Raw genomic sequence first — 12174 nt, forward strand, 5'->3', positions numbered from 1 at the left:
TAGTAATTTCCTCTGTATGTGGCAAGGCAAAACCTTATGGCTCAATTTCAAATCCTACATCAACCCAGTGCTGAATCAATTTTAATCATTTGTCCTCATTTCTATAAATCAATGTAGGTGAACGAAGAGGTCGGACCTGGTATTGATTGGGCAAATGAAAATGATCGCTTGCTAGTTTGTCAAATGTGCATCAAGCTCGCTGACATCAATGGGCCGGCCAAATGCAAGGAGCTGCATTTAAAATGGACTGAAGGCATTGTTAATGAATTTTACGAGCAGGTTAGTCGTAAATGAATGAATTGCTCATGTTTTGTTCAGTGTATTTTCGTGCAAATGTTCCATCAAAAAGATACCTTAGGGTTTGAAGATCGAGTTCCGACACATTGTAGGGCATGTGTTCATGGGGGCATCCTTGCTGAGGACTGATTAATTCCTGCTCAAGATGTCACAGATAGAGGTTCTGATGCAGTAATGTAAGTAATTAGGCAAGCATACTTGCGTGGTCTCCATCCAGTTACCTCACTAGTACTTCTAGTGAGCATCTTGTAACTTGTGGCACTTGATCAGGAAAATTAAACATTAAAAATAACACTGGATGGTGATGAACATGTGTAACAATTCTGACGTTGGCCCATTTTTGGACAAAATACTCATTGGCGCAACAATAGAAAATGTAACATAACAAATGTCTGTGCCGTTACATTGTCCAGCAGTTTCTAATGTAAGTGGCCCTAGCCATGTGCCTGTAATGAGAATGAGCACAGTACTGAAATACGTACAAAGTAGCAAAGAAGTTTTGCCAAATCTTTAATTCATTAACTCCCCCAATTCACTTGCAGGGTATTGATATGAGCTGTTTCCAGCGATGGTGGAATTGCCCAAGATCACAAAAGTGCCTCAGGTTATTCTTTCTTTGCAAGTTAATTGTTGGGCTTTAGGCTGGCGTATGTTAGTAGCAACACTAAAGCTCAGCACATTCCTCATTGTAGATTCTGCCAGAAACCGAGAAGAGCTGAGACCAGATCCATGATCCTGACAGGAACCTAAGCTATGTGAATCACTTTATATTCACAAAGTGGTCCAGTATGCCCAGGACTGGCTACAGTTGCTGTGAGGAAAACCAAATCTCTATTGGTTGAAACAAAATTTATTGCCTATTCCATAGTTAGCCGTACAGAAGTTAGTGGGTAAACTAGCTTCTTAAGGCACTGGAGTTCATTTGGTGAAGATGCTATTGCGATGCTGTTAAAGTAATCAGGAACTAGAAGTTTGCATGAGTGATAGTAAACTAAAGGTAATATTAAAAGTCACATAACACAAGTTTATCATCCGACAGGTTTATTTAAAACGAGAAGCTTTTGGAGCGCTGCTCTTTCAGTGGAAGTGCACAGACATAGAATATATAGGCAAAGAGATCATTGCAAGGTAATTAAGAATGTCAAAAGATAATATAAAAAGTGCAGCGGCTAAATAACAACGCCTTTGCAGATGATCAAAAGTGCCAGATGATGTGAGTAAAGTATCAACAGCTCAATTGCAAGTGAAGGGATGACCTAAGATCCAACTAATAATTACAGAAGATCAAAAATAGGATGGTACTAGAGACAAACCAAATGACTGGAAATATCGTGATAGAGTCGCATGATGGGGGTCTTCATGGGTATGGAACTTGGCATCAACCATGATCTTGAGTTCATGTCACGCTACATGTAAACCCACCATTCTGTTCTGTGTTTGTAAAATCTTCCTTACTGTCCTATTTTGACACCATCACCTTGACAACTTATTATGATCTCTCTAACTTAATTAGTTTGTGCAGTTTTGGATTACTTGTTATTTTGGTTCGTCATTCGTCATACGACTTTCATATCTATTGTGTTATTCCAGCCATTTAGTTTGTGCCTAGCGACATCTTATTTTCGATTTTATTTTTCTAATTATCTCTCTGCTTCAGTTAATCAGATCATAGACTATCCTTTCACTTGCTATTCAGCTGGGGACACTTTACTCACACCAGCTGACACTTTTAACCACCTGCAAACTTGTTATTCAGCCTGTCAACACTCTTCTGACACCATTTGTACTATCTTTTGCCACTCTTAATTATCTGGAATTGCCTTGCAATGATATGCCCACCTATAAATTCTGTGCCTGTGTGCTTACCTCCACTTCACTTGTCGAAGGAACAGCGCTCTGAAAGCTTGAGATTTCAGATATAACCCTGTTGGATTATAAGCTGATGTCATGTGACTTCCAACTTTGTTCACTCCAGTCCAACAGCTGCACCTTCACATAATGGTAATGTATGTATAAGTCAGATAGTCACATGGAGGGGAAGTAGCAAATGACGGTGTTTCCGAATATGGTGCTACCTTTGTCCCTCTAGATGGTGGAGCTCATGGTGCCTAGGGATGGCTTTTGGTCTAAATTTTGGGGAATTGCTGCCCTAAGTCCCCTGTGACTGATGCACAGTGAAGTGATGCCAAATAATTGTACTGACAAGATTTCTCTAGAGAGGTAGAGAGTGAGTGTGTGAGAGAGAGAGAGAGAATCCAAAGCTCAGGTAAAGTAATCTCAACGTTCCTGACTGATTTGATTTTGCTATGCAGGGTGATGAAGAGTCAAGCCTCGGGCTTCCCATCAGCCCGTTTATGGACCGTTCAGCCCCTCAGCTGGCCAAACTTCAGGAATCCTTCATTACACACATTGTGGGTCCACTGTGTAACTCCTATAACTCAGCAGGGCTAATACCTGGAAGATGGGTGGAGGATAGTGATGAAGATGAGGAAGAGGAGGAGGACGACGATGATGCTGAAACAACAGAGGAGGAAGGCACAGAAACGTTGGAAATGAGACAAAGTGAGTATTATTTATTCTTAAAAAAAACTTCAAAAGAAAATCATGGTGGCTCCAAATGACTGGCTGAACTCAGGCGTAGCCTTTTTGATCAAATATTCAAATGGAGAGGGAGATGAGCAGTGCTTAAATCATGTCATTATGAACTTTGAATGTATGTGGATATTTTGCAGCAGCGTCTGGCAGATCTGCACTTTAGTCGCAGTGTTTGTTGACTGATACCTTTCAGCTTAAATACCACATGCTTTATGGGTGCCACGTAGCCAGGTGTACAGCTGGTGACTTAGTGTGTCAGTGACCCATGAGATTTCCCAGTGATCACACCTTGGCCTACACTTGTCCAGCACAGGTGCAAGCTGTGGATCTGTCAGTTTGATTCCCTTCCAGCATCCCTGCCATAAAGTCAGCAATTAAAAAGTCTGAGAATGGATTGTGATAGAATTAAGGCAGGTCAGAGAAAGCATTATTCCTTGTATGAGTCAGATTTATCGATTGATGAATACAGAGTTCAAACAAAAAATATTGGAGCCTTGAACCATTTATCACCTGAAAGGAATTGTTTTGCTCATTCATCACCAAATGAGATAAATCCCAATTCTTTACTTATAAATACTAAAAATAATGTGCCACATTTAACTTTTGTTTGCAATACTATATAAGTGTAAGCCATATATTAGAGTTATGGCTGTTATTAATGTGGAAGAACTCAGACTAGACAACAACTTCTGAGCTGAGATGTTAACTCTATTTCTCTCTCCACAGCTGCTGTGATTTTCCAGCTTTATTTCAGTTCTTATTTCAGATTTGAGCATCCAAAGCATTTTGCTTTTGTAGACATTAATCTCCCGGGCATTGCATTCAAATGGAATCAGTCAAGGGTTTAAGTAGTTTTCAGTGAATTTTGTCATTTAGCAAATTGTTCCTCTTTCACATGATGATGTGGCATCTTAGTCCAGCATTACATACATTGGCCTCCTTTGTTAATGGCTGAATCCTGTCAGTAGTTAATGTACCTTCTTTGATAGTTCCTCATCTTACCTGCTGACATGTTGTCAGAGGGGTCACATTATTTGGTTTTGTGCTACTGAATGCTAAGCACTCCAGGCTGAATGTAGTCATACATCTACATTCTTTCAGTGATAACGGGAACTGCAGATGCTGGAGAATCCAAGATAATGAAATGTGAGGCTGGATGAACACAGCAGGCCCAGCAGCATCTCAGGAGCACAGAAGCTGACGTTTCGGGCCTAGACCCTTCATCAGAGAGGGGGATGGGGTGAGGGTTCTGGAATAAGTAGGGAGAGGGGGGGAGGCGGACCGAAGATGGAGAGAAAAGAAGATAGGTGGAGAGGAGAGTGTAGGTGGGGAGGTAGGGAGGGGATAGGTCAGTCCAGGGAAGACGGACAGGTCAAGGAGGTGGGATGAGGTTAGTAGGTAGGAGATGGAGGTGCGACTTGGGGTGGGAGGAAGGGATGGGTGAGAGGAAGAACAGGTTCGGGAGGCAGAGACAGGTTGAACTGGTTTTGGGATGCAGTGGGTGGAGGGGAAGAGCTGGGCTGGTTGTGTGGTGCAGTGGAGGAGGGGGAGATTTTGAAGCTGGTGAAGTCCACATTGATACCATTGGGCTGCAGGGCTCCCAAGCGGAATATGAGTTGCTGTTCCTGCAACCTTCGGGTGGCATCATTGTCGCACTGCAGGAGGCCCATGATGGACATGTCTTCTAAAGAATGGGAGGGGGAGTGGAAATGGTTTGCAACTGGGAGGTGCAGTTGTTTATTGCGAACCGAGCAGAGGTGTTCTGCAAAGCGGTCCCCAAGGCTTGGGGAGTGGCAAGGATCTTTACCCAAGGGTGGGAGTATAGAACTAGGGCATAATTTAAAGGTACAAGGAGATAGTTTTTAAAAAGACACAAGGGGCAACTTTTTTTATACCAAGTTGTTAGTATGTGGAATGAACTGCCAGAGTAAGTAGTGGATGTAGGTACAGTTACAACATTTAAAGGACATTTGGATAGGTACATAAATAAGCAAGGTTTGGAAGGAAATGGTTGGTGTGGACTAGTTGGACCCGATGGGTCACTTTCCATGCCACATGACGATGACACATTAGATACTTTTTTTCTCTTGGCAATTGGCATCATTCATGTGCATTTATCTCTGGAGCTTGAGCTGACATTTTCGATGGCTCAGGACTTGTACTGTGCTGTGTAAAAGTAGACAAAAAAATACTGGCAGTTGCAAGGCACCTTTAACATCAAGTATCAACATGCTCCACATACCCCGCGGTCAATCAAAATGTGAAACTTCTCACCACATGGAGTGGTTGGAGCAAAGAGTGGATACATTTAAGGAGAAGCCAGAACGGTACGTGGAGGAGAAATTAGTTATAGTTGGAAGGGAAGAAGTTGGTAGTTAGTTAAGAAGTTAGTTCATTGAGTGAAAAAACTTTACTGGGACAATGACCATGAACATACAAACATCAGTTTAGATTTGTTGAGCTGAATGGTCTATTTCTAGGCTGTACATTTCAACATGATTTGACCCAGAACAGTATTTGTTAACATTTGCAGTGACAGCTTTTACCTATAGGAGATTGGGAAGTGACTTTGCTGCCACCTAGACCTGAAAAACGAGGTAAATTTCCAATCAGTTCATGTCACAAAGTAATTTGCCATTCGGATCCATTTCTTCAATGAACCTGGAACTTGCAAGTAGATTTCCTGCTGTTGTCTCCGGCCTTTCAGAAAAGTCAAACATGAGCGTGCAATAGTTCATTCTTTGTGAGATACATTTGATTGGAGAACACATTGGTGTTGAATCTGACTTGTACTTCCGGTTGAAATGTGTATGAGGTTTCAATCCCTTTCAGTTTTACTGTACAAGGTCATTGTCATTATGGCTAGTGCTGCTGGCAGTAGCGCCAAGAAATCTTTAACCTTGACTGCCAATGCTGCAGCTTTAGTGTCACTACAAGAACGCACACTGTGTCCACACCTACTACTTCAAAGAAAATCCTTTGTCTGCACAAAGCCTATCCTGTCCAGTTTCACCGATCCGTCTGTGAAAATATTCACGCCTTGTATTGGTATCCCACCCACAAGCCCAACAGAATGGAACACTTAACCAAGTTCCAGTGCAGGCAATCACTCTGGCCCTCGTGATCTACACTGAGCCTTTAGTCCAGATATGACAAGATTACTCTGCAAAGTTACAGAGATACCAAAGGTTGGTCACCTTTCTCAGCAGTCTGTTTGGGAAGGCCCAAAGAGTCCATAATCAGCAGCTATAGATTTAGGATAAGGAGATAGAAGGTTTAGAGGGAATTTGAGGGGAAACATTTTCACCCACAGATTGCTGGGAATCTGGAACTTTTTGCCCAGAAGGATGGTGGGAGACAGAAACTCACAATGATTTGAAAAAATACTAGGATATCCACTTGAAGTGCTGTAACTTCTAAAGCTACAAACCAAGAACTAGGAAGTAGGACTAGGCCTGGATAGTTTTTTGTAAGTTGACATAATGGGCCAAACAGCCTGTTTCTAATCAGGAACAAAAGCAGAAGTTCCTGGAAAAACTCAGCAGGTCTGTCAGCATCTGTGAAGAAAAAAATCAGAGTTAACATTTCACTCCCGGAGACCGTTTCTCAGAACAACTCGAAATGTTAACTCTGATTCTTTTTCTTCACGGATGCTGGCAGACCTGTTGAGCTTTTCCAGCAACTTCTGCTTTTGTTCCTGATTTACGACATCCACAGTTCTTTTGGTTTTTATTTAGCCTGTTTCTAATGCTGTAAATTTCTAGGTTTCTATTTCTGCACTCCACCAAATTCGGCCTCTTGAATATTCTCATTTTTAATTGCTCCATCATTGCCAGTCATGCTTTCTACTGTTGAGGATCTCAGGTCAGGAATTCCACCACTAAACCTCTTCACTTCTCTATACCTCCCTCCTACTGTGCAAACCTGTTTGAACCATGTTCTGCCACCAAACTTTGGTCACCTTCCCTCATGATACTCTGAGAAGGACAGGGAACATCCAAACTGAGTTTGTGGTTTAGGTTGATGAGCTTGAACCAGTGACATACATCACCCTGAAACAGCTCCTATCTACACAGATGCCATCTGACCTGATGTGTATTTCCAAATTCATTTCAGCAGAACGTACTCTAGGTGTCAGAGATCAATATCCATCACTAAGTGTGATCCAATAGAAGCGCTACTGATGGAGCTGGTCAGTCCTAAAGGACACCGCTGCTCAATCTGCTCTGCAACAGATAGTGAGGGAACCATCAAGAGAGAAAAACATTCTCGACCTCATCCTCAACGATCTGCCTGTGCAGATGTGTTCATCCATGATGGTTTTGGTAGGAGTGACCACCATACAGTCCTTTATAGAGACAAAGTCCCACCTTCGCGTTCAGGATAGCCTCCATCAGGTTGTATGTATGGGGCTACCATGGTGTAAAATGGGACAGACCTCAACAGATCTAGCCATTTAGGGCTGGGCATCCATGAGACATCAACAACAACAGAATTCGACAACATCATAACCTATAACCTGATGGCTCAGCATATCCCTCTCTCTACTGTTACCACCAAGCCAGGGGATCAACCCTGGTTCTAAAAGCTTTAAATTGAGGGGTGAAAGATATAGGACAGATGTCAGAGGTAGTTTCTTTACTCAGAGAGTAGTAAGGGAATGGAGCGCTTTGCCTGCAACGGTGGTAGATTTGCCAACTTTAAGTACATTTAAGTCATTATTGGACAAGCATATGAACGTACATGGAATAGTGTAGGTTAGGTAGGTAGGGCTTCAGATCGGTATGACAGGTTGGCACAACATCGAGGGCCGAAGGGCCTGTACTGTTCTGTAATGTTCTATATTCTATGATTTTAAATGTATTGATGTCAGTGGAACTAAATAACAAGGGGGCAATTGACCGAGGTAATTCCATACACTTTGAGTCCCTATATAGTCTAATTCAGTTCCCATCAACTCAAAATTCACAACTAAGGATGCCATCTCCCTTTTCTCATCAGTTCGGGCATTTTCTCTGCCTCCTTTAATGACCTATGTATCTGCACACAGGAAGCACTGCAGCATACAAGGCTGTAGGTCAAGCCCTGGAAAGAGGGAATTGAATAGATGGGTGTTTAATGACCAGCATGGCCTGAAGGGTCTCTTTCCATGTTGTAAAAATTGTATGACTCCGTAGGACTCTGCCACCCTTCACTGGTGCAATGTTCAACTTGACACAGGGGATTTTGTGTGAAACACCTGCATTTGGTAATAGGGAGAGAAACTGCATTCTACTTTTACTGATCTTATCACAGCATCATAAATGCTTGTCAGACTTCATCTTTTCATCCAGCAGAATTTATTAAACAGCTGTTAGTAATGATTATAGACTACTGTTCCACGGAAATAAAACATAACCTCGAAGACCGAGCTCCAATCAGTGGCCCATATCACTGCCAGCAAATACATAGTCACAGTCAGCAGTCTTGTTTATTGCAATGTCAGTGCCACAAAATTCAAATCTAGTCCAATCCATAAATTAATCCCTTTGTGTTAGGTTCCATGATTGGCATCTGCTTTATAGCCCTTAATCTACTTTACGGCCTTGCTTAATAGTCCTTTACCAGTTTGCGATCTATTCCCACTGGTATTTTAACTAATCACCGCTTGAATTTTCTCTAATTCTCAGAAAATGAAATCTTCCGTAGTGAATGACGTGATTTGACATTTCAATCTCTGGTCTGCTCTGACATTTTGTACCAGAATGTCAGTTCATATAGGATAGTGAAGCAAAACAGATGGAAAGATAGACTTTACTTCAGCAAGCAATGTACCGTTCAATTTTTCTTTCTTGTTTGTTGAATTGTGTAGTACACCTTTCCATCTGTGCATCTTAGAAGAAATATTACATTCAAATCAACTGGATAAAAATTTGTTCTTGGGAATGCAGAATCACAGGCGTGATCAGCGATTGTCCATTCTTAACTGCCCTTCAAAAGGTGATAGTGTCCATCACCTCCATGGACTGGTCAAATCCAACTTTGATAACCATAACTTTAAATGCATAGTGAAGTTGTTGACTTGCTCGCTGAGCTGGTTTGTTTTCGTTCAGATGTTTTGTCACCATGCTAGATAACATCATCAGGGGAGCCTCCGATGAAGCGCTGTTATTCTACTCTGTTTGGAATTTATACTGTCCGGTCCATTATGGCGAATACTGTCATTTCCAGTTCCCATTCAAATGCGTTTGTAAATGGGGTCCAATTCTTTTTGTTTGTTGATACAAACCCATACAGAACAAAACCGGAAATGACAGTACTCATCACACTCATCACAGGGTTGTAAAGAACGCAGTATGGTGTGTTGGCTTTCGTTAGCAGGGAAATTGAGCTTAAGAGCCTTCAGGTTATGATGCAGCTCTATGAAACTCTGGTTAGACCAAATTTGGAATATTGTATTCAGTTCTGGTCACCTCATTATGGGAAAGATGTGGAAGCTTTAGAGAGGCTGCAGAAGAGATTTATGAGGATGCTGCCTGGACTAGAGGGCAGGTCTTATGAGAAAGGGCTGATGGAGCTAGGGCTTTTCTCATTGGAGCAGAGAAGGATGAGAGGTGACTTGATAGCGTATACAAGATGATGAGAGGCATAGATAGAGTTGATAGTCAGATCCTTTTCCCAGGGCGGAAATGACTACTGCGAGGGAGCATAATTTTAAGGTGATTGGAGGAGGTATAGCTGAGATTTCAGAGGTAGGTTCTTTACACAGAGAGTGGTGGGCATGTGGAATGCGCTGCCGGCAGTGGCAGTGGAGTCAGATACTTTGGAGACTTTTAAGCAACTCTTAGATAGGCACATGGAGGACGGCAAAATGTAGGGTATGCAGGGTAGAATGGTCTTGGTAGGATAATAGGTAGGCACAACATCGTGGGCCAAAGGTCCGGTACTGTTCTATTTTCTATGTATAACGGACCAGACAGTGTAAATTCCAAGCAGACTTGAACAACATCACTTCAAAGGAGGCCTCACTGATGATGCAATCCAGCATGGTGATGAAATGTCTGAAAGAAATCAAGCCAACTTGGCGAGCAAGTCAACAACCTGAGCTACAAATCTTTGCGAAAACCTTAAATGCATAGTATCCATTGATAGGCATATAATGCATTGTTGTATCAGTATGAGGGAGAGTGTTAACTAGACCCAAGCTTGGAGGTGAGTTATTAGCAAAAACATGGGGCATTTTCTAGGCCGAAAGTTTATTTACTAATCAAAGTCTCAGCTCTTCCAAGCCCAATTCTCCCTACCAAAAACAAAATCATTACCAGTTGGACAGATATATATATTATAGGATTAGGTAAGGAATGGTGAATTGGCAACTGTTTTTTCAAATCCCTCAGTTAGCCGTGACAAAAATGTAGACTTTTTTGGCATGAGGCTATACCTGTCTCTAGCAAAAAGAATGGTAACCCCATGTCTATCGTATCTGTAGAGAGTCAACTACATCATGGCCCCTTTGTTGTGCTCTCTTGGATAAAAATCATAACAATTTTATCCTCTACTAACTCTGAGATGTGACATCAGGCGTACACAAAGATGAAGTTAAAGAGGAATACATTTTATATGTGTCAGTGTTTGGTCTCCTTGCTAAGCCCATTTCAATCCATGGAAGCCCCAATATTAAAATCAGATTATGAAATTCAAAAATCAATTGTCCAACTATATTTTATCACGATCTATTCCATTCATGTGACAAATAATTAACACCATCACTTTTTGCTTGTTTTCACCCTTAACTATTTGATATTGACAGAAAGTGCCTCTCACTAGTACAGTGGCTCAGTGGTTAGCACTGCTGCTTCACAGCACCACGGACCCAGGTTCAATTCCACCCTCGGACAACTGTCTGGGTGGAGCTTGCACATTCTACCCATGTCTGTGTGGGTTTCCTTCCACAGTCCAAAAATGTGCAGACCAGGTGGATTGGCCATGCTAAATTGCCCCATAGCGTTCAGGAATGTGTAGATTGGATGGGTTAGTAGGGTGGGATGCTCTGAGTGTTGGTGTGGTCTCGTTGGGCCAAAGGGCCTGTTTCCATACTTGGGGATTCTATGATCTATTTGACAAGCAGGGGCTAAAGACTTCAACTAAATCTTCAGGGCAAGGCCAGACACCACTCTACAGGACGTGAGAGGAAATTAATGGGTTGGGTTCACAAGCTCCTCTTAAGGCAGCATTGGTCGAGGGCTAGTGTACACACTGTGGACTAGTGGGGAACCACAGAGGCCAAGTCAAAAGAGAGAAGATAGCTTATTATTTTAAAAAAAACCTGAAGAAGATGTTTGTGTGTAACCCAGCAATATAAATAATTCATCATGGCCCCTTTGTTGTGGAAAATTATTCCAACGACCTAGATATGCCATTATCGACATTAAATGAGAGGCAATGGCCTAGTGGTATTATCGCTGGCACAAAAATAGAATTTGCTGGAAAAGCTCAGCAGGTCTGGCGGCATCTGTGAAAAGAAATCAGTGTTAATGTTTCAGGTCCAGTGACCCTTCCGCAGAACAGTTCTGATTTATGGCATCCGCAGTTCTTTCAGTTTTCATTTGGTATTATCGCTGGATGTTTAATCCTGAGACCCAGATAATGTTCTGGGGCCCAGGTTCGAATTCCACTATGGCAGATGGTGGAATTTGAATTCAATAAAATATCTGGAATTAATGACCGTGAATCCATTGTCAATTGTTGGAAAACCCCATCTGCTTCACTAATGTCCTTTAGGAAGGGAAACTCTGATCCTTACCTGGTCTGGCCTACATGTCACTACAGACCCACAGCAATGTCTGGGTAAATAGGGATGGGCAATAAATGCTGTCTAGACAATGACACCCTTATCCTGTGAATGAATAAATAACAGAAAAGCACAGTTGCCATAGACTAAGCCAACCATAAAACGGTTATCTCTTTTGAGAGGGCAGTCGTTTAAACACCAGAAACATCCTACTCCGCTTCAGTGAGGCCGTGAAGGTAATTTCTTCACGGTAGCCTTAGCCAGGGTGGGAACACGAACATTTATAGTTCCTTTAAAAATAATCTCGAAATAACGTTATTGAAATCTCAATGTTACTGTACCATTTTGAAAAGGCATTAGAAATGCGATAATTTACCACTAAGATGTTATATTGCAGACAGGTTTCAAATTGTATTTGCCAAAATGTGTATGCTACACATTTTTTACAAGGTAAGTATAACAGCTAATCCTATGATGTTTGGTTTCCACTGCTCGTTGTAGATGTGTAGGAA

General features: G+C 41.9%; 1 protein-coding gene across 4 annotated transcripts in view; it reads left to right on the plus strand.

Annotated features, from left to right (window-relative positions):
- Nucleotides 1–12174, plus strand: part of pde3a (phosphodiesterase 3A, cGMP-inhibited) — a 429455-nt gene that overhangs the window by 407111 nt on the left and 10170 nt on the right. For all 4 annotated transcript variants that reach the window (XM_048554229.2, XM_059654697.1, XM_059654698.1 and 1 more), the window contains exons 14-15: nucleotides 118–279; nucleotides 2610–2859. In XM_048554229.2, coding sequence (XP_048410186.2) covers nucleotides 118–279; nucleotides 2610–2859 — 412 coding nt within the window. The remainder of the gene's footprint in view (nucleotides 1–117; nucleotides 280–2609; nucleotides 2860–12174) is intronic.

The sequence above is a fragment of the Stegostoma tigrinum genome, chromosome 25 (genome assembly GCF_030684315.1).
Source record: "Stegostoma tigrinum isolate sSteTig4 chromosome 25, sSteTig4.hap1, whole genome shotgun sequence".
Classification (NCBI taxonomy): Eukaryota; Metazoa; Chordata; class Chondrichthyes; order Orectolobiformes; family Stegostomatidae; genus Stegostoma; species Stegostoma tigrinum.